At 43.1% G+C, this 26,965-nt stretch overlaps 1 protein-coding gene across 1 annotated transcript in view; it reads left to right on the top strand.

Moving 5' to 3' along the window:
* The first annotated feature begins 271 nt into the window (after positions 1-271).
* The window catches only part of SCN1B (sodium voltage-gated channel beta subunit 1), a 39,482-nt gene continuing 12,788 nt past the window's right edge, over positions 272-26,965 (top strand). The window contains exons 1-2 of the mRNA XM_040421971.1: positions 272-549; positions 20,150-20,316. Coding sequence (XP_040277905.1) covers positions 510-549; positions 20,150-20,316 — 207 coding nt within the window. The 5' untranslated portion in view covers positions 272-509. The remainder of the gene's footprint in view (positions 550-20,149; positions 20,317-26,965) is intronic.

The following is a 26,965-nucleotide window of genomic DNA, read 5'->3' on the forward strand; positions in this document are numbered from 1 at the left end:
CAATGATATGTCTAAGATCTCACGTGTTTTCTTTCTGTCTTCTCCAGATATTCACCTGTCTTCAGGGAAACAGCCAGAGGTTGCAGAAACTACCCCTCCCTCCAAGACGACGTGCATGGTGGAGGCATCATCTGTGCAGGACAGGCAAGGGTGGGAGGGCCGCCTGCCTCCATCTTCATCTAAAATTAGTCCCCTTGGAATGATCAGCTTGGGGGGGATCAAGTGTCATCTTCTAGAAGAGGAATAAGAGAAGGGTGTTGGGGTGGGGTGGGGTGGGGGGGACGCCGGAGGAGACCAAGAAGTGGAAAGCAACAAGACGAAGAGACGTAAGAAAGAAGGGAAGACGGGAGGGTGACTCTTATAAAGTATAAGAAAAACTGGAGGAGGCTTGAAATGTAGCAAGACAACGGAGAGAAGGACATTGAGAAGAATAAAGAGACAACAACGTCTTAAAAAGCAACTGGAGGGGCAGAAGACTTCTGGTGGCTCCAGAAGGTCCAGGATAAAACATGGACTACTGGGTGGCGATGCTAATATGCCTTATGGCAGGTGAGTGACATCCTTCTTGGTGAACCCAAGTCAACTCTCCATTTAAAGGGGAATTCCACGTGACGTGGTAGAAAATATGTACCGGGTACTGTTCCCCTTTAAATCAACACAGCTGGCTATGAATGTAACAATATTGACCAGAAATGTAACAATATTAAGTCTAAATAATAAACAGTGTGATTGCTTTTTATCCTAACAGGCAGAGACCTGCTGGGAGTTGTAGTATCTCAACAGCTGGAGGTCTGCAGTGGCAGATGGTGCACATGGTTATATAGTAGATAAGGCTGTGATATACAGGGGAAGGGGGTGGGGCATTGGTGGCTTGTGCAATAGGCAGGACCAGATGGTTTTATTTCTATCCCCTGGTTCAAGGGCTCTGACCATCTGGAGACCTCATTTTTGCTGACTGAGGGTTGCGGTTGCGGGGGCATGTGGGGGGATGTAATATTACGGTACAATAATATACAGAGCGGTACATGCCTGACATTTTGTATGCACCTGTGAGGAATGTGACTGCTGTGATTGGCCAACATTTGTGACCTTATAGTGTAACCGAGGTGCCTTCAGGGAACTCGCTAGGAGAGGGGGGTGGTTATAAGATGGTGTTAAATAATGAAAATCAGACATCACATGGTACATGACAACCTCTCTCTAACAAAGCTAGAACCAGCCCTGGACCTCACATGGATCCAGAGATCTCCACATTCATTGCTCCAATTGTTCTGCTACATTTATTTCAAGCTACCAGCTCAGGGGTCTTGTCCATTTTTCTGTAGCTGGTAGCAGTTGAAGGATGGAACTGTGCATGCGCCTCCCTCTCAGTGAGCAGGACTGAGAAATTAGAAAAAGGACAGACAGAAGGTGGCACTCTACAGATATGTTTTCAGTGAATAGCATGACATGCAATTACAAAAAGATTCAGGGGCCGGTTTGAAAACTGTAGAATATTTTTTCATGGGACAATCCCTATAAAGACAATTACAGAGCAACTCTTGCAACTTTGTAATACTCTGTTTCAGTCCATTCTTTTTTAAGATCTCTGCTTACTGTCAGTGAATGGAAAGCCTTGTTTACGTCCAAACCCAACTAACCGAAGCTCTGTTCTCATCAACATTTTGGCTTCTGTTTATGAGAAAAGTTGGGGTTTGGCTGAAGTTTTCATCATATTAAGGGCTCGTTCACACGACCGTATGGCTTTTTCAGTGTTTTGCGGGCCGTTTCCGTTTTTCAGTTTTTTTGTTTCCGTAGTGTTTCCGGTTCCATTCTGTTTTTCCGTTCCATTTTTTCCATATACAGTATACAGTAATTACATAGAAAAAATTGGGCTGGGCATAAAATTTTCAATAGATGATTCCGCAAAAACGGAACGGATACGGAAGACATACGGAGTACATTCCGTATGTGTTCCATTTTTTTTTGCGGACCCATTCACTTGAATGGAACCACGGAACGTGATTTGCGGGCAATAATAGGACATGTTCTATCTTGGAACGGAAATACGGAAACGGAATGCATACGGAGTACATTCCATTTTTTCCCGGAACCATTGAAATGAATGGTTCCGTATACGGAACGCAGAAAACGTTTGTGAGAACGAGCTCTAAAGTCCAGAATAGAACTTCATCTGCCCCTGGAGGCTTCATAAAAGAACCTGAAACAGCTGAAGGTTTGCTACAATTGCCTGCGTTCTCCATAGTTCTCTGTTGGATGAACAGCCTGAACTTCAGACTGATACATTGTAACAAGGTATCAGGACAGAGGATTGTCCAAACTGATACACTGTAACAAAACTTCAGAGTTAGCGTTGTGGGGTTTTCGGCCTCTGGCTGTATGTATAAAGTAGTGAACCCTATTGTGAGGCTCACGGCTTGATTTTCTCACCACGTGCGTTTTTGTGCATCTTCTGATAATTGGCCAAAATCCAGTTTCACTTTGGCAAAAACGTTTTAGGTCGATGTAATCCAGTTCTCTATGAAACAAACAGGTCAGATGTGGCATTGACCGGCAGTTTTGAATGTCTTCACCCTGTCAATGCAGCTCATTTCAGGGGAGACCTATAACCTTTAGGATGAAGGATTCTACCTGCGGTATAGGTTTAAAGGGGTCTTCCACCTAAAATGGTCCTCTGACATCCCATATAAAAATCACTGAGCATACCTGATGCTATTCCGAGCTCCTCAACCCTCACCTTTAAGGAACCGGTTGCGGTTCCAGATCTTCTCGCTTGTCTACATGGAACCTTGACCAGTTCCACAGCAGCTCTGGTGCCCAGTAGACCATCTGAACCCCCTTGGCACTGCTCATTGGGTAAATGCCTGATCTGATGCTTGATCACCACTGACTTCAGTATTTCATTTGAGCGCTGTGTCCAAGATTTCCAGTTATAGAGGGTCTATGGAGCCCCTGGTACTGGTGGTGGTCCCAGCTCATGGTTCTCCACCAGTGCCATCTTCTGTGATGTCTACATGAAGGTTCTGAATATACTTAGGTGGATGGAATGGGGTCTACTACAACGTCTTGGATAGATCAGGAGATGCTGAAGAGCAGGAGCAGCGTTTGTCGGCTTCAGCTCATGTCATAGATGATATTACAGATGATGGGAGTAGCTACCTAACAGCACTTTCATTAGAGAAATCACCAATACAGTTGTATTATGGTCATGTCCAGTGGTCAGGTCATATTGGGGGTTGTAGTTTCCTGTGTATGGAGTACAATAGAATTATATTATGTTCATGTCCAGTAGCCAGTCATGTTAGGGGTTGTAGTATTCTATATGTAGAGAGTATAATAGAATTATATGATGTTCATGTCCAGTGGTCAGGTTATGTTGGGGGTTGTAGTTCTCTATATATATAGTGTATACAATAGTATTATGTTCATGTCCAGCGGTCAGGTCATGTTGGGGGTTGTAGTTCTCTTTATATAGCGTATAATACAATAGTATTATGTTCATGTCCAGCGGTCAGGTCATGTTGAGGGTTGTAGTTCTATTTATATAGCACATAATACAATTGTATTATGGTCACGTCCAGCGGTCAGGTCATGTTGGGGGTTGTAGTGTCTGACTGGTTGCTGTGCTCCACATTTCCTGTGCTCTCAGGGTTTATCAGCTCCCATCCCATCGTGTCCATCATTCAGGCTCTTAATGGACTCACGCGTTTCATTTTGCCTCTCCTGCTTTCCCTGTATGTTTCTCGGAAGGAAATGCTGAATCTGCAGACTCTTGAAAAAAAATACAGGAGCCCTGATGGAACAGACATGGATGGGGAGGAGAGGGAGGGCCCCCGCAGCAGACGCCCTGACATGCTGCTTTCTACACAGCAGGCCGGGGAAACACAAAATGCAATTTCCTATTCTGGGAAAAAATTGAATTTCCTTTGCCGGTGGAATGAGACGGGAGTAAATGCAGTTACACCACAACAGAGGCATTTGCAGCCTGCTCGGCTTTGTTCTGTCGGCTTACTGCATGGCGCAGCAGCAGGCCCTGTACTTATGTCAGCGGATAATTAGAGGGTTAATACATGAAGTAGGAGCAGAAATAACAATGCAATAATTAGGTAATTGATTTCATTCTTTCTGATGCCACAATCAGCAATTACTGAGCAATGTCACCTCTGCTGTGGTGCACGACTCCTTAAGGCTTGTTTGGTTAAGGAGCTTTCTTCAGTCAGAGCAGAAAACCACTGCAAAGACTCCCACTCTTCAGGCATCAGAGGGTCTTTGTATTACATGATGATCCATTCATTCAAATGGACACCGTATAATACTACAAGATCCTACAGGAATCATAAGGACCCACAGTGTCCCCTATTGAGTGGTTGGGATTTCGGCTACTATTGGTTTTTAGTGTGTCTGCAGAGAGGATGTCCCATCGGGAACCCCTGAACTGTCTCTGGTCTCATTGAAAAATGTTATGTTGGATCACCAGTCTTCAACTTCCATGGTTGTTGTCTGGTCGTCGTCTTTACTGAGCATTAATGACTTTGTAGAATTAGGCCCAAAAGATGAAAAATCCTTAGTAAGGTGCAGATGCATGGACTTCAACACTAAAGTTCAAGAGCATTCTGTTTGTTTTCATATTAATGCCATTAGGATCTTCTCAGGAGCTTTCATCCTTGCTCTACTGAGTACCAATCTACATCATACTTATAATGCCAAAAATGAGATGCGAACAGAACCTAAGTATCCATTTTTGACCTAAGGAGAAAAGGCCTGTAGGATCCCTAACTTTCCAAAAAAGGGGTGATCCTCTGACAGCTTCTTGCAGGTTTGGTTTGATCTGGTCAAACATCCATTTGTTTTGGTTGCTTCTCACCAATGCAGAAGTCCAAAGTCATCAATACTTCTTCTGTCCTTCTTCTTCAGGGTCCAGTTCCTCAGACTGCACCATTCTGATTCTGCTTGTTTTCATAGAATTGTCATTGCTGGTGGCGATCTCTTCAAGATCTTTCTTCCTTGCTCTACTGAATATCATTTTACCTCATACTTCTTGGGCCAAAAATGAGATGTGAACAACAGAACCTAAATAGGTACTTTTGACCTAAGGACTGACACTGGCACATGTATGACGCCTAACTTTCCCAAAAACCTATATGGTGGTGGAGAAGAGTTTGTGTGTCTCTCTTAAGTTTGCCTTAAACATGAGTTATATGTTGGTTGAACCCTGGTAATTTTAATGGGACCAGTCTTCCTGACTCCCATGATGATCGATGTTGAGGAACAGTAGGTTCAGGCATTTGTATTTACACTTGCTTGATCCTTGTGATCTTGGGGAGATAAGCCACCATCATAGTGTCTGGCAGTGACTTACTCCCCTCTCTCTATTTAGAACATGTACATTGCCAACTTAAGGTAGGCTCTGGCCTAGGGCCCAGGGTCCAGAGGTGGAATGGAAGCTTTGACTAGATGTTTTTCCCAGGAACCTCAACCAACTTTAATTCAACTCCATTCTTGACTTCTGGATCTTCCATTGTTCATAACTGACCCAAGAACAAAATGCTTCCAGTAGTTTTATGTTCCTCTGTTCACATCAACTCTGTGTCCTACCTGGACATGGTAGGGAACCTCTGTTTATGAGCTAGAATGGCTTCCATTCTTGTAAATCTAGCTCCATATATTACATAGTCATTTATCTGATTGCTCAATCCTCAGATTCTCAATATAGATGTTCTGTTTTGGTTATAATGATTTCCCCAGTGTTCATAAACATTCTCATTTTATAAGGCATATCTGCTGTGCTAAAACACTTCAAACCAATGCATCTGCCAGATACATCTTGCTGACGACTCGTTGGGCACAGCTAAGGCTACTTTCACACTAGCGTTTTTGCTGGATCCGGCAGGGTTCAGCAAAAACACTTCCGTTACTGATAATACAACCATCTGCATCTGTTATGAACGGATCCGGTTGTACTATCTTTAAAATTGCCAAGACGGATCCGCCATGAACTCTACTGAAAGTCAATAGAGGACGAATCCGTTTTCTATTATGGCAGATTGTGGCAGAGAAAACGGATCCATCCCCATTGACTTGCATTGGGGGTCATGCCGGATCCATCTTGCTCCGTATCCTAGAACGGAAAGCAATTTACATGTTGCGGTTTGCTCTCTGATATGGTGACGCAACTAAACGGAACGGAATGCATTTTGGAACGTTCTGTTCAGTTTTGTCCCCATTGACAATGAATGGGGACAAAACTGAAGCGTTTTATTCCGGTATTGAGACCCTATGACGGATCTCAAATGCTCAAACTAAAACGCTAGTGTGAAAGTAGACTTAGGTTTCCAATGTGTTAAGGTTCTGTTTACATCTGTCTGAGGAACATGTCAGAGAATACTCCTGACATACACCTCTGACAAATAAGTAGATGTGAACAGATCCTGAGCTGTGTAATGTACAGATACAATATAGATCAATACCCTATCTAGGGTGGAGTATTGACAGCTCAGATCTTTGCTAATATGGTCATGGCCAGCAGCTCTACCAGTCAATCAGTATTTCTTTTTCCTGGAACTATCGTCACCCCCATACTGATTCCCCGAAAAATTTTCCTCTGGTCAATGATATACTGTATACCCTATGTCATAGCTAAATATTCCTATCAGATTTACTCATTCTAGACATCATGAATTGTCTGGTTGGGTTGACATGATATAGCTTTGTGGTAAACTATCTCAATGGTTCTCTTTGTCTTGGTTTAGGCTTTGATGGCCATTACTTAAACTATTCTTGGATTTCTTTTAGGGAAGTTCATTTATGTTTTTTATGATCCCTCCATCCTTGTGGTCAAATCCAGGAGGCAAATCTTAAACTTCAGGGGGTAGTTGAAGTTTATTTTTTCTTCTTTATAATTGGCGGACAACAAAGGTGAAATTTCAGTCCTTAAATGGCCTAGTAAAACTATTGTCCTCGAAGTGGTGGGAGATGTGAAAGATGAGTATGTGACAATTGGAGTCAGGAGGCAGTAGGGAGGCTACTATATACATTAGGTGGTCAGCAGGTCCTACTAGCACATACCTAGATACAAAGAACTTAAAGAACCAAAAAGAATTGTCTTCTTTCTACCAGAAACAGTGTCTCCCTTTACCATGGGTTGTCTCTCTTGTTGCATCTCAGCTCCATTTAAGTGAATGGAGTTGATCTGTAATACTACACACAACCTATGATCAGGAACGGTGGTTTTGATGGAAAGTAGTCATGTTTTTCTAATCCTGTACAAGTCAAAGCTATGAAGAAGAACATTTGCCCACAAAATAACCAACCTTCCAAATGGCCATTATTGGTCTTTAAAGGGGTATTCCCATAGCAGACATTGATGGCAGGTCGCCAGAATATAGTGTCTCTTCTCTCCTTGAAGTGAAGGGGAGTCCACCACGCAAGAGTGGCCACCCTCCATTCACCACTATGGGAGTCCCGAAAATGCATAGCTAGGCTCTATTTCTAGCAGTATCATAGCAGTGAATGAAGAGGTGGCCGTGCACATGCAATGTGTTCTCCTTCACTGTTGAAGCCCCTTTCTGGAGATAGAAGCAGGTCAGAGTTGGGAGCCGCATCTATTTGATATCGATTGCATATCCTGAGATGGCAATACCCCTTTAATTAAGCAGAGCACACCATGCAAGAGTGGCCACCATCCGTTCACCGCTATCAGAGTTTCAAAAATTGCTGAGCACTTGTTTGACTGTTTTCAGGAACTCCCATAGCAATGAATGGAGAGCACGCTGGGCATGCGTAATGCGCTTCCCTTCACTTCGGGGACCCCGCTCAAGAGATACAGGTGCATCCCAGAGGTGGAACCTGTACCTATCAGACATTGGTAGCATATTCTAGCAATATGCCACCAATGTCTGAGATGGGCAAACCCCTTTAAAGGAGAAGATATTAAAAGTTGCCCCCTACAATAAACCATTTGCAAAATAGTTGGATGGACAAGGATTTGACTCTGACTCCACCTATCGCCTCCTCCTGGGATCTGCAGCAGTGCCACATGCGATGGCATGACACAGCTTCTACAATGCTGCCATAAAAAGCAAGGGTGAATCCAAGATTTTCCTATGGACACCAGCCTTCTGGTTGGTCATACTTGGTCATTAAGGGTAGAGCTACAAAACAACTTAGCAGGTTTGGATTTATGGCGCCTTGTGGTTCATGGCAACTTGCAGATTGCAAGGTGACCACATTCACTTTCGTTACGTAACGATGTAGAATTACGAGGCTGCAGTCTTTGGACAGGCGCCATTGAGCCCTAGCCTACGGGGGCAGACACGAAAAGATCATTGTAACAATTCTATGGATGAATTGTAACATTGTTGCTACTTCTCTGATCACTTTTATTTCATGCTGGAAACCTGCCAGTGTAGACATCCATGGTTATTAGAAGTACTTATTATGGCTTGTAAGTCATGCAGAATAAGTCCTGGAGGCAACTCAATGGAGGAGCCGTGGACAATGCTAACAACATCACTGTCAGTCTATAGACCGAGGACATAAGAAGTCCTCAGCTTCTCTGGTGCATTCTGCTCACATCAGCATGGATGGAAGTGATGGACTTGGTAAATGAATGGACTTTGCAGAAGATATTCCTATAATAGATGTAAATTTGAAGTTTAGACTTCTCATTCACGACACAGAGTTAACCTATTACATGCTGGAATATAGTTTTCCTGTATCTCCACCTTGGCTAAACTGAGGTGAGAAGTAATATCCTCCTAGTCCTACTAGAAGTCGTGATTTTTCCTAGTTAGGGTCTTGATAGGGGATGACACAAAGGTATCAGATCCTTAGGCAGAGACTGATGCTGGTAGTACTGGTCAGAGAGGTCAGGTCAGGCCTAGTTATAGTTACTGTGGCAGATTATAAATCAGGCTTGTCATAGACTTTTATTGACTCCATAAAGTTGGTTTTGGCTAAACCTGGGTGTGATGTCTAAGGTGACCTCCCATTACTAACTCTTATATACCCCTGTATGGTGTCATGGTCAACATAAAGGTATCAAGCCAACAGGTAAAATCTTGGTTGGTCATTACAGCCAGAAATCAAGACAAGATCTGAGGCAGTAAAATTGGCACCGTGTGAAGACACTCTAAAGCGAGGGATTTTAATCTTCAGCTATCAGTGCAGGCTGAGAGTTGTAGTTGTGCAAAACACGGTCAACCACATCTGCCAAGAGAAGTCTTGCTGGGAGGGTTGCCTCATACAGGCGTCATCTATAAAGGTGCAGATTATACTGGAGAGTCTCCAAATTTCCATTTGGACAGTCCAGGCCATGCCCATGCTATGAGACTGTGGGCAATCAACGATTTGGCTTTACCCATCGTCAAAAGTAGGGGTTCCCGTTTAGATTTGACTATAGGGACATTCCTTCTATGGTCATTATTGATTCCGCTACCACGGACCACAACGGAATTCGGAATCCATATCGGGATCCTCCGCTAACCGGAAGCCGAACTTTAGACGCCGAACTTAAAACAGAAGTTCGCTCATCTCTACTAGGGAGCAATCATTAGGAGAAATAAAATGGCCGCCGTCCTGTCAGTACACATAAAACCTGTCCTAATCACACAGGAGGACAAGTTACTTCACCACAATGATCCACAGTGGTGCCTCATCCTCTCTGCTCTGCTTGTCAGGAATCATGATCCTGAATACAGGTGAATCTCTGTGGGAATGGAGAAGATGAGGAGACATGAGAGGAGGGTGAGGTGTGGCTAATGAGCAGCAGCACTTGTATGCAGTCTCCATTACCACAGTCTGTCCTGTCCGTCCGCTCTGTACTCATGTCTTCTCATGAACTAAATTCTACAGAGATTCAGCTAAAGTTCTTATCATCTGTATTCAGGATCATAACCCCTGACAAGCAGAGAGGAGGATGAGGCAGCTCTTTAGCTCAGTGTTGTAAAGTAACTTGTTCTCATGTGTGATCAGGACAGGTTTTGTGTGAACTAATAGGACGGCGGCCATTTTGTTTCCCCTGATAATTGCTCCCCAGACAAAATGAACCATTATAAATAATGGAAGGTATTTAAGAATATATTTATAATAAAGTAAAATTTCTGTATTTTCATTTTCTTAATTCCCGGAGAACCCCTTTAAGGACATTAATGTCCTGTAGTTTATTACTGAGGTCCCAGCTGTTTCTTACCAGTTTCCTCCCAGTTATCGCTGACCAGTCTGGATTGTGTACAGAGATACAAAGGGTTAAGATAATCCATTAACATGTCCTAGTTGTGGATCCACAGTCACTGACATTAGAAGCCTATCGTGTAAAGTGCACTCCCAGAGCCCCAGGGGCCCGCGCTGCCTCAGCACAGGATGCAGCTTTCATTACTGCTGAAATAGTCATATTCTTCCCCACAACAGAAACATCATAAGATATTCCAGGGTCCAAGCTCCTCACATCAGATCTATAACAATAATAAACAAAAGAAATACAGGATATGGACTCTAACTCTACCGACACCTGATATCTCTATCTATCTATCTATCTATCTATCTATCTATCTATCTATCTATCTATCTATCTATCTATCTATCTATCTATCTATCTACCTCATATCTTTATATCCCATTTCTTTCTCTCTGTCTCATATCTACAGATGTAGCCGAGGTAAACTTGACTCTGATGACACAAGGCACAGTGTTATCTCGGTTATCTCCTGACAACACTTTACTTAACGCATAACCATCAAGTTCATCTCGGCTTCATCTGTATCTCATATCTATCTCTCTGTCTTCACCTACATGGGTCCTTGCATGTCTTTTGCTTTTGGTTTTATCTGCTTTGTTTTCTTCTGTCTGGGTTTATGGTCTGACCCCAGTTTTGACCCCTGGTCTGACCTCTGCTTAATATTTGGTCTCCTGTAGATGTGTGGTCCTGCATCTCCTTCTGTTTGCAGTGTGGCCGTGACCTTGGGTAGATGTCTTTCTATCTTTGGCCTGTGCTCACAGTACAGATAGACAATATTTGCCATCAGTGCCATAAAACCTTGTCTATTTTGACAAATGCTCCAGTGATCAGGAACACAATGCAGGGCATGAGGGGAGGAACATGTCACAGTTAACCTCTGTTTGGTATCTTCTGAATCCATTTCTCATGCTCCACTCTTTGGGCACAACATTAAACAAAACAATGTTGTGTGAGAACAGTCAGTGTTGGGACTGCCATGAGAAGGAGGTTCAGGGGTCGGTGGAGGAACCTATGTATAACTGTGTCAGTGGTGGCAGTATGGGCAGTGGTGGCAGTATGGGCAGTGGTAGTGACAGTGGCACTAAGGGAAAATACAGAGCAGGGATTCGGGAGGGGGGGCCTACAAAGAAGGTTCAGGTAGAAGGTGGAGGACCCCAAGTATATTGGTGTTGGTGGTGGGAGTAGTAGTAGTGACAATAGTCAGTGGTGGCAGTATGGGCAGTGGTAGTGACAGTGGCACTGGGGGAAAATACAGAGCAGGGAATCGAGAAGGACCCCACAATGACAAATCACGGTCTGATAAAAGTGGCGAGGAGGGTAAGAACTATGACAATGACTATGTGTTGGACAGGACCTAAGAGCTAGATTGTGGTGCTGAGGAGAGGGAGGAGGTGACATCAGAGGAGGACTGTGGTGGTCACAGGGGTGGCAATAAAGAGTAGAAGCAACAAATGGAAACTTTTGGCCAGGAAACAACTCTACACACCCGGCATTCCGATGGTGTGCAGGCTTAACTCCCACCTAGCCAAGTGGCTGGCAGTGCAGTCGCTGATGTACCTCTTAGGGGATTCTGCTGTCATTATGAAGCTGATGGCATGTGCTGAGCCTCGCTAGAAGATTCCTAGCCAGCATTATCTTTGTCAAAAAGCCACCCCTGCCTTATTCTCTCATGTGGCAGAGAACGTGGGCTTCTCCTTGCAATTCTGACTGTGCAGCAAGGTGCATGCCATGGTGGACACCTGGAACAACTGTTACGGGCAGGAACAGTACATGTCTTTCACAGCCCACTGAGTCATTGTTTTTTTTTTGTCAGCTGCAAACCAGCAGGCCAGCAACAACGCCAACTCCTATTGACATCTCCATGTTTGTGTCAGGCTGGTTCCCACACCAGGCACTTATCCTCCTCCACCTCTTCCTCCATGGTCATCCTCCTGTCATCAGCAGAAGGGCAGAGCGTCACTCCCACCCCCTCCCTCCTATCACATGTGTAAATGGGAGTGTTGCCATGCAGTTTTAGAGATCGGCTTGGGCGAGAGTAGCCACACAACTGATCACTTGCTGAAGCACATCAAGCAGCAAACATCCTGCTGGCTGTCTCCTTGCCAACTGGAAAATCATGGCCATGGTGCATAGGTGCAAATAACACGTGCTCCCTGCATGGCAATCGTGATAAATTTAGTCATGCAATGCTTTTTGAAAAGTACACTGGCTTGCAGATGGTGCTGGCCATGTCCAGGAAACAGAAAGAACTGTCTCCTCTGGCATGCTGGCCAGAATGGCAAGCTGTATGCTCGCGTGTTTACATACTAACAGGCCTATCATTCACAAGAGGCAGTCTTTTAGACTATCGCTATCAAAGCAAAATGAGGGAATGTTTTCCTCCTGACGAAAGTATAGCCAAATTACTTTATTACCAGTATATACACTGTACGCAGTTTGCTGAAGCTTTTGACAAGCAGACACCAGGAGGCCTGGATTTGGGAGGATTTTTATACATCTACAGCTGAGACCGATGAACAGATCTGCCATTGCTGACTATATCATCACCGGCCTGATCATGCCACTTCCGCTGTCTGCCTGCCTATCATTATGTTGCATACCATATGGGTGATGCTCCTGTTACTCCCTGCTAGTAACCCCCTGCTGCCACAATCTTTACCACTACACAGCCCCCACTACTACTACTACTACTACTACTACCCCAACTGAGACGCACACACATCTGCTACCTTGTCTGTTCCATGCGAGCTATTACTGCTACGACTACTTTTGTGACCACATGCCATTTTTACCCTATTTTTTCCACATCCACATTTGTCCAGGCTTGTTCAGAACAAACCACAGTATTTTCTGACAATTAACAATTGTGTATGTATAAATAAGGACAGACATTCTTCCCCTGTTACCATATCATTTTTGGATGCTTGTGCAGAGCAAGCCACTGTTTCTTATGACATTAACATATGCGTATAAACAGGGGCAGGGATTTGCCTCCGTTAAGGCATCATTTCTGGATGCTTGGTCCTAACAAGCCATTGTCCCCCCCACCCCGATAACACTGTGTGTGTATAACTGGGGACAATGCTGCTGCCAGTATTGGAGGGATGGGGCAGGTTATGTATGTCACTAACCATGTGATTAGGAATTTCTTCACTTTTATTTTCTTTTTTTGCTGCATTGATGGTTTACATAGGGGGATGACCAGGAAAAGCAAAATGCAAAAACCATTGTATATTTGTGTCCGCACCCGTTCCGTAATCTGGCGGAACTGATGCGGACCCATTAATTTCAATGGGGCCGCAAAAGATGCGGACAGTACACAGTGCGCTGTCCGCATCCATACTTCCGTTCAGTGGACCCGCAATAAATATAGAACATGTCTTATTTTTATCTGCAATAGTGGACAGAAACAGATATTTCTATTAAAGGGCTGGCAGTTCCGTTCTGCAAAATGCGGAACGCACACCGCCGGTATCTGTGTTTTGCGGGACCACAAATCAGATACTGTCGTCTGAATGAGAACTTAGGCAGAACTGCCTTTCAGGTTCCTGGGAAAGCTGAGTAACACAGCATGTGAAGCTCTAATAGAGACTCTACCTAAATAAATACCAAATTGTGTCAGTGCTTTCCATCTTTACCTTTCAGGGTCCCGGGAAAGCTGGGTAACATATCATGTGGAGCTGTATTAGGAACTACTAAATACTACAAAAAATACCTCCATAAAACCCCATTCTCACCCCAAAGTTGCGTGCCATAGTTTCCCACATTTACCTTTCAGGGTCCTGGGAAAGCTAGGTAACATAGTATGCGTAGCTGTAATAGGGACTGCTCGATGCTAAATGTGCCTATGTACCCCCTCTAGCTGTCAAATTGTACCACAGCCAATCATATTTTTCGCCTCCATTAGAGTCAATGGAGACTAAGCCTCACCTAGTGATGAGCGGATTATTCAAAAATGGTTTTCGGCTGCTTCACCGAATTTTACAAAAAATGTCACGAAGTTCATTTCTTCGTTAAGTAGTGGGTGCAATGACAGGGACCCCCCCTCCCCCCATCATTGTACCCTTCAGATGCTGCGTTCATCACTGATCACACCATCTGATATAAATAGAGTATAAAATAAAACATTTAAAAAAAATAATCATACTTATTCGATCCATTTGCTCGCGATGGGCCGGCCGCCGCTATCTTGCTTGAAGATCTGGCGCGAAATCTTGCATGGCCCGTGGTGACGTATGATTTCGTTTGAGATCTTCAAGTAAGATGGTGGCAGCTGGCCCGTCGCGAGCAAATGGAGGAGGTAAGTATAGTTTTTTTTACACTATTTCAGGTTAAATCGATTCGCTACCGTGAAGCACGAGGAAATTTGGCTTTGCGGCGAATCGAATTTATCCTGAAATTCGGATCGATTCGCTCAGCACTAGGCCTGCCCCTTTCCCTCTAACTTCTGGTTTTGGAGACCGTGCTTGTGTACACAGTCCATCTGCTGCAGAAGACGGCGAGAAAAGGGATCCTTTCTGCCTACAAGATTACAGTAAAACTGCTTGCTGTTGCACCTTGCAGACATATGTAAGAGGGACATTTTTATAAATGTACTAGCAGAAGGACCCGGCTTCGCACGGGTATATTTCATCTATTTTATTTAATGTTTGTGTGTGATATCGACTGTATCCACTATAACAGTGACATCTACAGCACCCCACCCCTTTAACAGCGAACTCCACAGTCCCCCACCCCTTAACACTGACCCCCCCCCACAGTGCCACGCCACTTTAAAATGGGACCTTCACAACAACCCATCCCCTTAACTTTGACCTCCTCAGGGGCCGGCTCCCTTAACAGTGACCTCCACAGTACCCTGCTGCCTTAACAGTGACCTCCACAGCAGTTGCTCCTTTTATAGTGGTCCCTGCCCCCTTAACAGTGACCTCCACAGTGTCCGCCCCTTTAACAATGACCTCCACAGTGGCCTGCCCCTTAGTAGTAACATCCACAGTGAACGCCTCTTTAACAGTGACCTCCACAGTGCCCGTCCCTTTAACAGTGACCGCCACAGCGCCCTGCCCCTTTAATGCTAGGGCTACACGACGACATGTCGCGCAAAATTTTGTATCAACAATTTTTATAATGATAGGCTATGGTGTCGCACTGCCACATGTGACATGCTGTGACAAGATGGATTTTTCTGCGTCTGTCGCGTCGCAGTCGCAGCGTGTCACATGTCGCAGTGCAACACCGGAGAATATCATTATAAAAATTGTTGCGCCGCATTGGTGCCGCGCGACACATGTAGCAGTGTAGTTGTGCAGTATGTGTCGTGCAAATTATTGTCGCACGACACATGTCGTCGTGTAGCCCTAGAATAAAGCTGACCTACAGCAGTGAAGAAAAATGGCTGTGTTGTTATGGAAACCTGGTGTAAAACTGTGTGTATGTGGAGGCTAACGGCCTGCGAGCTTCTATTGGCTGATAAGGATCATGTGACCAGGCTTCTATTAGCTAATGCATTTTTTGTGAATATCTCACACAGGGATGTCCTTTTGAACAGCTCACTCTAAGACAGCAGCACTGTGCTGTCTGAGCGTGAGCTGCAGGGAGAAAGTCATCCTCCTTCCCACCCCTGCAGATGACGGAAGTTGATTTTTACCTTAATTTTTTCAATCTCTGTTGGCTGTGGAGGGGAGGGGCGTGGCCTAACCAGATTGGGGGCGTGCCTTATCGGGACCTGGGGTTGGGGATTTTCAGTCCGTCTTTTGAAGTTGGCCTGAATGGCCACCCTACCTGCCCCCTGAACTGTGACCTCCACAGCACTCCACTCCCTTAACAGTGTCATCCACAGCACCCTGCCCCTTTAAAGCTGACCTACAGCAGTGGGCTGGGTTGTTATGGAAACCGGGAGTAAAACTGTGTGTATGTGGAGACTAAGGGCCTGCAAGCTTCTATTGGCTGATAAAGGACATGTGATTGTGTGTATGGCAGTTGGGATACGAAGAGAAAGACTTGCAGGCTTGTATTGGCTAATGCAGGTCATTTTTTGGGAATATGTCAGGAACAGTACGTCCTAGAGAGAGCTGTGGCCCCACAATATTTCTTTCCAGGTAGCAAGGGTTGTGTATACCAAGTTTCGTTGAAATCGATGGTTGCGTTTTTGAGTGATCGCCGAACATACACACACACACATACATAGATAGCATTTAGTAATTATAAAAAAACAAAAAATAAAAGAGGATGACAGGCAAATTTATAAGATTAGGCAGAGAGAGGCCAAACAAGTTATAAGAGCTTCTAAAGCACATGCAGAAGAGAAATTAGCTCAGTCAGTGAAAAAAGGCGATAAGGCATTCTTCAGATACATAAATGAAAAAAGGAAAATAAAACAAGAAATTACCAAATTAAAAACAAAAGAAGGAATGTATATGGAAGAAGATAAAGAACTAGCTGACTGCCTCAATGAATACTCCTGTTCAGTTTTTACAAAGGAAAATTAAGGAGAAGGACCTCAGTTAGGAAAGAAGACTAATTAATCTTTTGATGCATGTGTCTTTACAGAGGAAGAGGTTCTAAGTCAGCTGTCTAAAATTAATACAAATAAGTCACACTGGCCTGATGGGATACACCCAAAGTTATTAAAAGAGCTCAGCGGTGAACTAGCAAAACCATTAACAGATTTATTTAACCAATCACTGGCAACAGGAGTCGTCCCAGAAGATTGGAAATTACCAAATGTTGTGCCCATTCACAAGAAAGGTAGTAGGGAGGAATCGGGCAACTATAGGCCAGTAAGCCTGACATCAATAGTGGTGAAATTAATGGACACCATACTTAAGGAGAGGATTGTGGAACATCTAAAATCCCATGGATTGAAAGATGAAAAACAGCATGGGTTTACTTCAGGGAGATCATATCAAACTAATCTTATAGATTTTTTTGATTGGGTGACTAAAATAATAGATGGCGGAGGTGCAGTAGACATCGCTTATCTAGACTTCAGTAAGGCTTTCGATACTGTCCCACATAGAAGGCTTATCAATAAATTGCAGTCTTTGGGCTTGGACTCCCATATTGTTGAATGGATTAGGCAGTGGCTGAGGGACAGACAACAGAGGGTTGTAGTCAGTGGAGTATATTCAGACCATGGTCTTGTTACCAGTGGGGTACCTCAGGGATCTGTTCTGGGACCCATATTGTTTAATATCAGCGAACTTGCAGAAGGCCTCGATGGTAAGGTGTGTCTTTTTGCTGATGACACAAAAATTTGTAACAGGGTTGATGTTCCTGGAGGGATAGACCAAATGGAAAAGGATTTAGGAAATCTAGAGGAATGGTCAAAAATCTGGCAACTAAAATTTAATGTTGATAAGTGCAAGATAATGCACCTGGGGTGTAAAAACCCAAGAGCAGAATATAAAATCAGTGATACAGTCCTAACCTCAGTATCTGAGGAAAGGGATTTAGGGGTCATTATTCCAGAAGACTTAAAGGTAGGCAGACAATGTTATAGAGCAGCAGGAAATGCTAGCAGAATGCTGGGGTGTATAGGGAGAGGCATTACCAGTAGAAAGAGGGAGGTGCTCATGCCGCTCTACAGAGCACTAGTGAGACCTCATCTGGAGTATTGTGCTCAGTACTGGAGACCATATCTCCAGAAGGATATTGATACTTTGGAGAGAGTTCAGAGAAGAGCTACTAAACTAGTACATGGATTGCAGGATAAAACTTACCAGGAAAGATTAAAGGACCTTAACATGTATAGCTTGGAAGAAAGACGAGACAGAGGGGATATGATAGAAACTGCTAAATACATAAAGAGAATCAACAAGGTAAAGGAGGAGAGAATATTTAAAAGAAGAAAAACTGCTACAAGAGGACATAGTTTTAAATTAGAGGGGCAAAGGTTTAAAAGTAATACCAGGAAGTATTACTTTACTGAGAGAGTAGTGGATGCATGGAATAGCCTTCCTGTAGAAGTGGTAGCTGCAAATACAGTGAAGGGGTTTAAGCATGCATGGGATAGGCATAAGGCCATCCTTCATATAAGATAGGGCCGGGGGCTATCCATAGTACTCAGTATATTGGGCAGACTAGATGGGCCGAATGGTTCTTATCTGCCGACACATTCTATGTTTCTATACGTCTTTCTTTATATATAGATTTAATTATTTTTATATGTGTTACAGGCTTAGTGTTCCTTTAGGAAAATTTACTTTGCCGCTGGGGTAGATTTCGAGGCCACGGCTGAATAGTATTTATTATTATTTTTTTTATTAATAGACGTTACCAAACGTGTGACTGCAAAAACCACTGGACCCTGGAAACAGCCGTCCTATGTCAGCACCTGTGAACTGAGAAGTTTTGCAACTTTCTTGTAGATTGTTTGTTTCTATAGAAGACTGTTTTCAAAAGCTCTGCTTGGCGTAATTGAATGGAAACAGGGTTTTGCTTCCCTCCATAGTCTGAAAACCTGTGCTAACCTAATGCTGCTCATAGCTTTGGGGTTGTTACACTTGTCATGATACTTTGTGACAATGTATCATTTCTGCTCAAATGTATCAGTTTGGAGTCCAGGCTGTTTAGCTTGTCCGGTACGGAGGTGGATGGCGACAAACTCACTCCGACAACTGAGGAACACTGGAACAGCTTACTAAAGATGATTTTGCAGTAGAGCGTTAAAATCTTGTACTTGTGAAACAGGTAAATCTATATTCAATGGGGTCGCTGTCTCTTTAAGAAACTGAGTTGACAGCAGGGAATGTGTCAGTACAGTCTCTCAGGGGCCGCACCTTGGCTACTTTCACACTTGCGTTGTTAATTCCGGTATTTAGATCCGGCAGAGGATCTCTATACCGGAATTAAACGGATCCGTATTGATTTTGCACATCAGCTAAATCGGATCCGTCAGCTAGCGTTTTTTGCGGATCCGTCATGGATCTAAAAAAATGCTTCCATTACAATAATGCAACAGCCTGCATCCGTCATGAACTCCATTGAAAGTCAATGGGGGACGGATCAGTTTTCTATTGTGTCAGAGAAAACGGATCCGTCTTGCTCCGCACCACATCGCGGACAGAAAAACCCAGCGTTATTCTGTCCGCGATGGGAGCGCAACCAAACGGAATGGAATGCATTTTGGTGCACTCCGTGCACTTGCTGTACTGCTCTTCCTGTGCAGCAGGCTTTGTCTTCCCCTGTTATCTCTAGCTGGGAACTGGCTCCCCCTGCTGGACTGGAATGATGACAGCAAGTCTCTATGTCGGCATCTCCTGACACTACAAGCTCAGGATACTTTCACCTATGGGAACAGCCTGCCGGAATTCTCCGTATACGCCGTATAATGGGGTCCAGCTGAGATCCGAGCACATTCCGGCAACAGTGCTGAGAATCGCCCAGACACAAACCACTCCATGCTGTGGTCTACATCCAGCCGGTTCTCGGCAGTTTTGCCCGGTCAGGCGTCCAGAGCGATGGGAAAGTAGCCTCAGAGAGGATTGTGTAAAATGGACACAACTGTAACAAGAACTCAGCGGTAAGCACCTTTAGGACCTTGCGCTGCCTTTCAATTTAAAGGGGATATCCAGGAATTAAAGGTGTATACCCATCTTTGAAATTGGGGTCATAAACCTAGGATATGCCCCCAATTTCTGATAGGTGCGGGTCCCACCTCTGAGACCCGCACCTATACTTAGAATGGAGCCCGTAAAGTGGCAGAGGGTGCACCAGGCACCATTCATTCCTAAGGGAGCGGCGAATATAGCTAAGTGGCACACTCGGTTATTATTTAGGAAGTCTCCCTGAAACGAAACTGAAAATGTTGATAGAACCATTGTCGCTGTCATGCCTGCTGAGAGTTGTAGTTTTCCAAAGCTTGGAGAATATGTACAGATAACATATAGTGACTTTGTCCTTCTTCACACTTAGCATACACTTGCTGGTCCGGCTGCGTGGAGGTGGATCCCGAGACAGAGGCCGTCTACGGGCATGAATTTAAAATCCGGTGTATTTCCTGCAAGAAGCGAGGAGAAACGGTCGCCAAAACCTTTACGGAGTGGTTTTTTAAAGGAGACACAATGGAGAAATTTGACCTGGTGAGTAATGCAGAAGAAAGCAGAATATTCAGGGAATACCATGTATAACCTAGGCATGTTCTGTACATATGGAGCATGCTGGTATAACCTGGGCATCTCCTGTATATAATTATATATGTACAGCTGGTATAAGTTATACATCTTCTTGTATATAGTGATATGGAGCATGCTGGTATAACCTGGGTATCTCCTGTATATAATTATATATGTACAGCTGGTATAAGTTATACATCTTCTTGTATATAGTGATATGGACCATGCTGGTATAACCTGGGTATCTCCTGTATATAATTATATATGTACAGCTGGTATAAGTTATACATCTCCTTGTATACTGTGATATGGATCATGCTGGTATAACCTGGGTATCTCCTGTATATAATTATATATGTACAGCTGGTATAAGTTATACATCTTCTTGTATATAGTGATATGGACCATGCTGGTATAACCTGGGTATCTCCTGTATATAATTATATATGTACAGCTGGTATAAGTTATACATCTTCTTGTATATAGTGATATGGACCATGCTGGTATAACCTGGGTATCTCCTGTATATAATTATATATGTACAGCTGGTATAAGTTATACATCTTCTGTATATAGTGATGTGGACCATGCTGGTATAACCCGGGTATCTCCTGTATATAATTATATATGTACAGCTGGTATAAGTTATACATCTTCTTGTATATAGTGATATGGACCATGCTGGTATAACCTGGGTATCTCCTGTATATAATTATATATGTACAGCTGGTATAAGTTATACATCTTCTTGTATATAGTGATATGGAGCATGCTGGTATAACCTGGGCATCTCTTGTATATAATTATATATGTACAGCTGGTATAAGTTATACATCTTCTTGTATGTAGTGATATGGACCATGCTGGTATAACCTGGGCATCTCCTGTATATAATTATATATGTACAGCGGGTATAAGTTATACATCTTCTTGTATATAGTGATATGGAGCATGCTGGTATAACCTGGGCATCTCCTGTATATAATTATATATGTACAGCTGGTATAAGTTATACATCTTCTTGTATATAGTGATATGGACCATGCTGGTATAACCTGGGTATCTCCTGTATATAATTATATATGTACAGCTGGTATAAGTTATACATCTTCTTGTATATAGTGATAAGGACCATGCTGGTATAAACTGGGTATCTCCTGTATATAATTATATATGTACAGCTGGTATAAGTTATACATCTTCTTGTATGTAGTGATATGGACCATGCTGGTATAACCTGGGCATCTCCTGTATATAATTATATCTGTACAGCTGGTATAAGTTATACATCTTCTTGTATATAGTGATATGGACCATGCTGGTATAACCCGGGTATCTCCTGTATATAATTATATATGTACAGCTGGTATAAGTTATACATCTTCTTGTATATAGTGATATGGAGCATGCTGGTATAACCTGGGCATCTCCTGTATATAATTATATATGTACAGCTGGTATAAGTTATACATCTTCTTGTATGTAGTGATATGGACCATGCTGGTATAACCTGGGCATCTCCTGTATATAATTATATATGTACAGCTGGTATAAGTTATACATCTTCTTGTATGTAGTGATATGGACCATGCTGGTATAACCTGGGCATCTCCTGTATATAATTATATATGTACAGCTGGTATAAGTTATACATCTTCTTGTATATAGTGATATGGAGCATGCTGGTATAACCTGGGCATCTCCTGTATATAATTATATATGTACAGCTGGTATAAGTTATACATCTTCTGTATATAGTGATATGGACCATGCTGGTATAACCTGGGTATCTCCTGTATATAATTATATATGTACAGCTGGTATAAGTTATACATCTTCTTGTATATAGTGATATGGACCATGCTGGTATAACCTGGGTATCTCCTGTATATAATTATATATGTACAGCTGGTATAAGTTATACATCTTCTTGTATATAGTGATATGGACCATGCTGGTATAACCTGGGCATCTCCTGTATATAATTATATATGTACAGCTGGTATAAGTTATACATCTTCTTGTATATAGTGATATGGACCATGCTGGTATAACCTGGGCATCTCCTGTATATAATTATACACTGCTCAAAAAAATAAAGGGAACACAAAAATAACACATCCTAGATCTGAGTTAATTAAATATTCTTCTGAAATACTTTGTTCTTTACATAGTTGAATGTGCTGACAACAAAATCACACAAAAATAAAAAAATGGAAATCAAATTTTTCAACCCACGGAGATCTGGATTTGGAGTCACACTCCAAATTAAAGTGGAAAAACACACTACAGGCTGATCCAACTTTGATGTAATGTCCTTAAAACAAGTCAAAATGAGGCTCAGTAGTGTGTGTGGCCTCCACGTGCCTGTATGACCTCCCTACAACGCCTGTGCATGCTCCTGATGAGTTGGCGGATGGTCTCCTGAGGGATCTCCTCCCAGACCTGGACTAAAGCATCTGCCAACTCCTGGACAGTCTGTGGTGCAACGTGACGTTGGTGGATAGAGCGAGACATGATGTCCCAGATGTGCTCAATTGGATTCGGGTCTGGGGAACGGGCGGGCCAGTCCATAGCATCAATGCCTTCGTCTTGCAGGAACGGCTGACACACTCCAGCCACATGAGGTCTAGCATTGTCTTGCATTAGGAGGAACCCAGGGCCAACCGCACCAGCATATGGTCTCACAAGGGGTCTGAGGATCTCATCTCGGTACCTAATGGCAGTCAGGCTACCTCTGGCGAGCACATGGAGGGCTGTGCGGCCCTCCAAAGAAATGCCACCCCACACCATTACTGACCCAATGCCAAACCGGTCATGCTGGAGGATGTTGCGGGCAGCAGAACGTTCTCCACGGCGTCTCCAGACTCTGTCATGTGCTCAGTGTGAACCTGCTTTCATCTGTGAAGAGCACAGGGCGCCAGTGGCGAATTTGCCAATCTTGGTGTTCTCTGGCAAATGCCAAACGTCCTGCACGGTGTTGGGCTGTAAGCACAACCCCCACCTGTGGACGTTGGGCCCTCATATCACCCTCATGGAGTCTGTTTCTGACCGTTTGAGCAGACACATGCACATTTGTGGCCTGCTGGAGGTCATTTTGCAGGGCTCTGGCAGTGCTCCTCCTGTTCCTCCTTGCACAAAGGTGGAGGTAGCGGTCCTGCTGTTGGGTTGTTGCCCTCCTACGGCCTCCTCCACGTCTCCTGATGTACTGGCCTGTCTCCTGGTAGTGCCTCCATGCTCTGGACACTACGCTGACAGACACAGCAAACCTTCTTGCCACAGCTCGCATTGATGTGCCATCCTGGATAAGCTGCACTACCTGAGCCACTTGTGTGGGTTGTAGACTCCGTCTCATGCTACCACTAGAGTGAAAGCACCGCCAGCATTCAAAAGTGACCAAAACATCAGCCAGGAAGCATAGGAACTGAGAAGTGGTCTGTGGTGACCACCTGCAGAACCACTCCTTTATTGGGGGTGTCTTGCTAATTGCCTATAATTTCCACCTGTTGTCTATCCCATTTGCACAACAGCATGTGAAATTGATTGTCACTCAGTGTTGCTTCCTAAGTGGACAGTTTGATTTCACAGAAGTGTGATTGACTTGGAGTTACATTGTGTTGTTTAAGTGTTCCCTTTATTTTTTTGAGCAGTGTATATGTACAGCTAGTATAAGTTATACATCTTCTTGTATGTAGTGATAAGGACCATGCTGGTATAACCTGGGTATCTCCTGTATATAATTATATATGTACAGCTGGTATAAGTTATACATCTTCTTGTATATAGTGATATGGACCATGCTGGTATAACCTGGGCATCTCCTGTATATAATTATATATGTACAGCTGGTATAAGTTATACATCTTCTTGTATATAGTGATATGGACCATGCTGGTATAACCTGGGTATCTCCTGTATATAATTATATATGTACAGCTGGTATAAGTTATACATCTTCTTGTATGTAGTGATATGGACCATGCTGGTATAACCTGGGCATCTCCTGTATATAATTATATATGTATAGCTGGTATAAGTTATACATCTTCTTGTATATAGTGATATGGACCATGCTGGTATAACCTGGGCATCTCCTGTATATAATTATATATGTACAGCTGGTATAAGTTATACATCTTCTTGTATATAGTGATATGGACCATGCTGGTATAACCTGATTATCTCCTGTATATAATTATATATGTACAGCTGGTATAAGTTATACATCTTCTGTATATAGTGATATGGACCATGCTGGTATAACCTGGGCATGTCCTGTATATAATTATATATGTACAGCTGGTATAAGTTATACATCTTCTGTATATAGTGATATGGACCGTGCTGGTATAACCTGGGTATCTCCTGTATATAATTATATATGTACAGCTGGTATAAGTTATACATCTTCTGTATATAGTGATATGGAGCATGCTGGTATAACCTGGGTATCTCCTGTATATAATTATATATGTACAGCTGGTATAAGTTATACATCTTCTTGTATATAGTGATATGGACCATGCTGGTATAACCTGGGCATCTCCTGTATATAATCATACATGTACAGCTGGTATAAGTTATACATCTTCTTGTATATAGTGATATGGACCATGCTGGTATAACCTGGGCATCTCCGGTATATAATTATATATGTACAGCTGGTATTAGTTATACATCTTCTTGTATATAGTGATATGGACCATGCTGGTATAACCTGGGTATCTCCTGTATATAATTTTACATGTACAGCTGGTATAAGTTATACATCTTCTTGTATATAGTGATATGGACCATGCTGGTATAACCTGGGCATCTCCTGTATATAATTATACATGTACAGCTGGTATAAGTTATACATCTTCTTGTATATAGTGATATGGAGCATGCTGGTATAACCTGGGCATCTCCTGTATATAATTATATATGTACAGCTGGTATAAGTTATACATCTTCTTGTATATAGTGATATGGACCATGCTGGTATAACCTGGGCATCTCCTGTATATAATTATACATGTACAGCTGGTATTAGTTATACATCTTCTTGTATATAGTGATATGGACCATGCTGGTATAACCTGGGTATCTCCTGTATATAATTATATATGTACAGCTGGTATAAGTTATACATCTTCTTGTATATAGTGATATGGAGCATGCTGGTATAACCTGGGCATCTCCTGTATATAATTATACATGTACAGCTGGTATTAGTTATACATCTTCTTGTATATAGTGATATGGACCATGCTGGTATAACCTGGGTATCTTCTGTATATAATCATACACGTACAGCTGGTATAGGTTATACATCTTGTATTCGTCTTCGTTGTGCTGCCTGCAGTCATTTAGAACTTCAAACTTCAAAGACATTTTTTTGCAGTTCGCTCCTTGTTGCCGGATTTTTTAGATATGAGCGATATAAATATTCTATCACATTTCACTTATTTTTAGCTCTCATTATAATGCCGTGTGCTGTGATCTGTAAAGCTTTAGGTGTTGTTTTGTTTTCATTAGTTTTGCTCTTCAGAAGATCCCTGTATATAGATTTCATTTATTTTCACTTATTTCTGTTCCTGGGAAAGCTGGGTGACAACCTCTGTGGCTGATATTACAGCTCCTGCAGTCTGCTTATACAGCTGGCCTAGACTTAAGCAAGAGATTTTACTTGATAGGGGATTGGAGGACATTTTTGGTCGGTCTGTTTCCAAAGCCAGGAGAACACTATAATTCTTATATGGGGGCATTTATCAAACTGGTGTACAGTAGAGCTGTCCTAGTTGCCCATAGCAACCAATCAGATTGCACCTTTCATTTTCCAAAGGAGCTGTCCAAAATGAAAGGCGGAATCTGATTGGTTGCTATGGGTAACTGAGCAAGTTCTACTTTGCACCAGTTTTATAAATGACCCCCATAGTCTCTAATCCTATCAAGGTATAACTAGGCAGCAAAATTATTAGTATAATTATACAGAACTGGGAGGTTCGGAGATCAGATGCTGTGCATGGCTTTAAAGCCTGTGAGTACAGCTGATAAAAAAAGTCTCCTAATGTAGATGGACTGATGTCACTTTACTCTCCTCTAATGTTTCCACCACATGTTATCCAGGCAATCACACCTCCAAAGCCAAGCCACGTCTTAGGTGACCACCTGGCTCACTCACAGTTTTATCTCTTCCACGACTGCTCCACCAGAGCCAGTCTCAGCTCACATTTGTCTCACACATAGTCCAAACTAGTCCAGGACTTCTCCACCAGGGCCAGTCTCAGCTCACACACTACAAACTAGTCCAGGACTTCTCCACCAGGGCCAGTCTCAGCTCATACACAGTCAAAACTAGTCCAGGACTTGTCCACCAGAGCCAGTCTCAGCTCACACACAGTCCAAACTAGTCCAAGACTTCTTCTCCAGGGCCAGTCTCAGCTCACACACAGTCCAAACTAGTCCAGGACTTCTCCACCAGAGCCAGTCTCAGCTCACACACTACAAACTAGTCCAGGACTTCTCCACCAGAGCCAGTCTCAGCTCACACACTACAAACAAGTCCAGGACTTCTCCACCAGAGCCAGTCTCAGCTCACACACAGTCCAAACTAGTCCAGGACTTCTCCACC

Source organism: Bufo bufo, chromosome 1 (assembly GCF_905171765.1).
Source record: "Bufo bufo chromosome 1, aBufBuf1.1, whole genome shotgun sequence".
Lineage (NCBI taxonomy): Eukaryota > Metazoa > Chordata > Amphibia > Anura > Bufonidae > Bufo > Bufo bufo.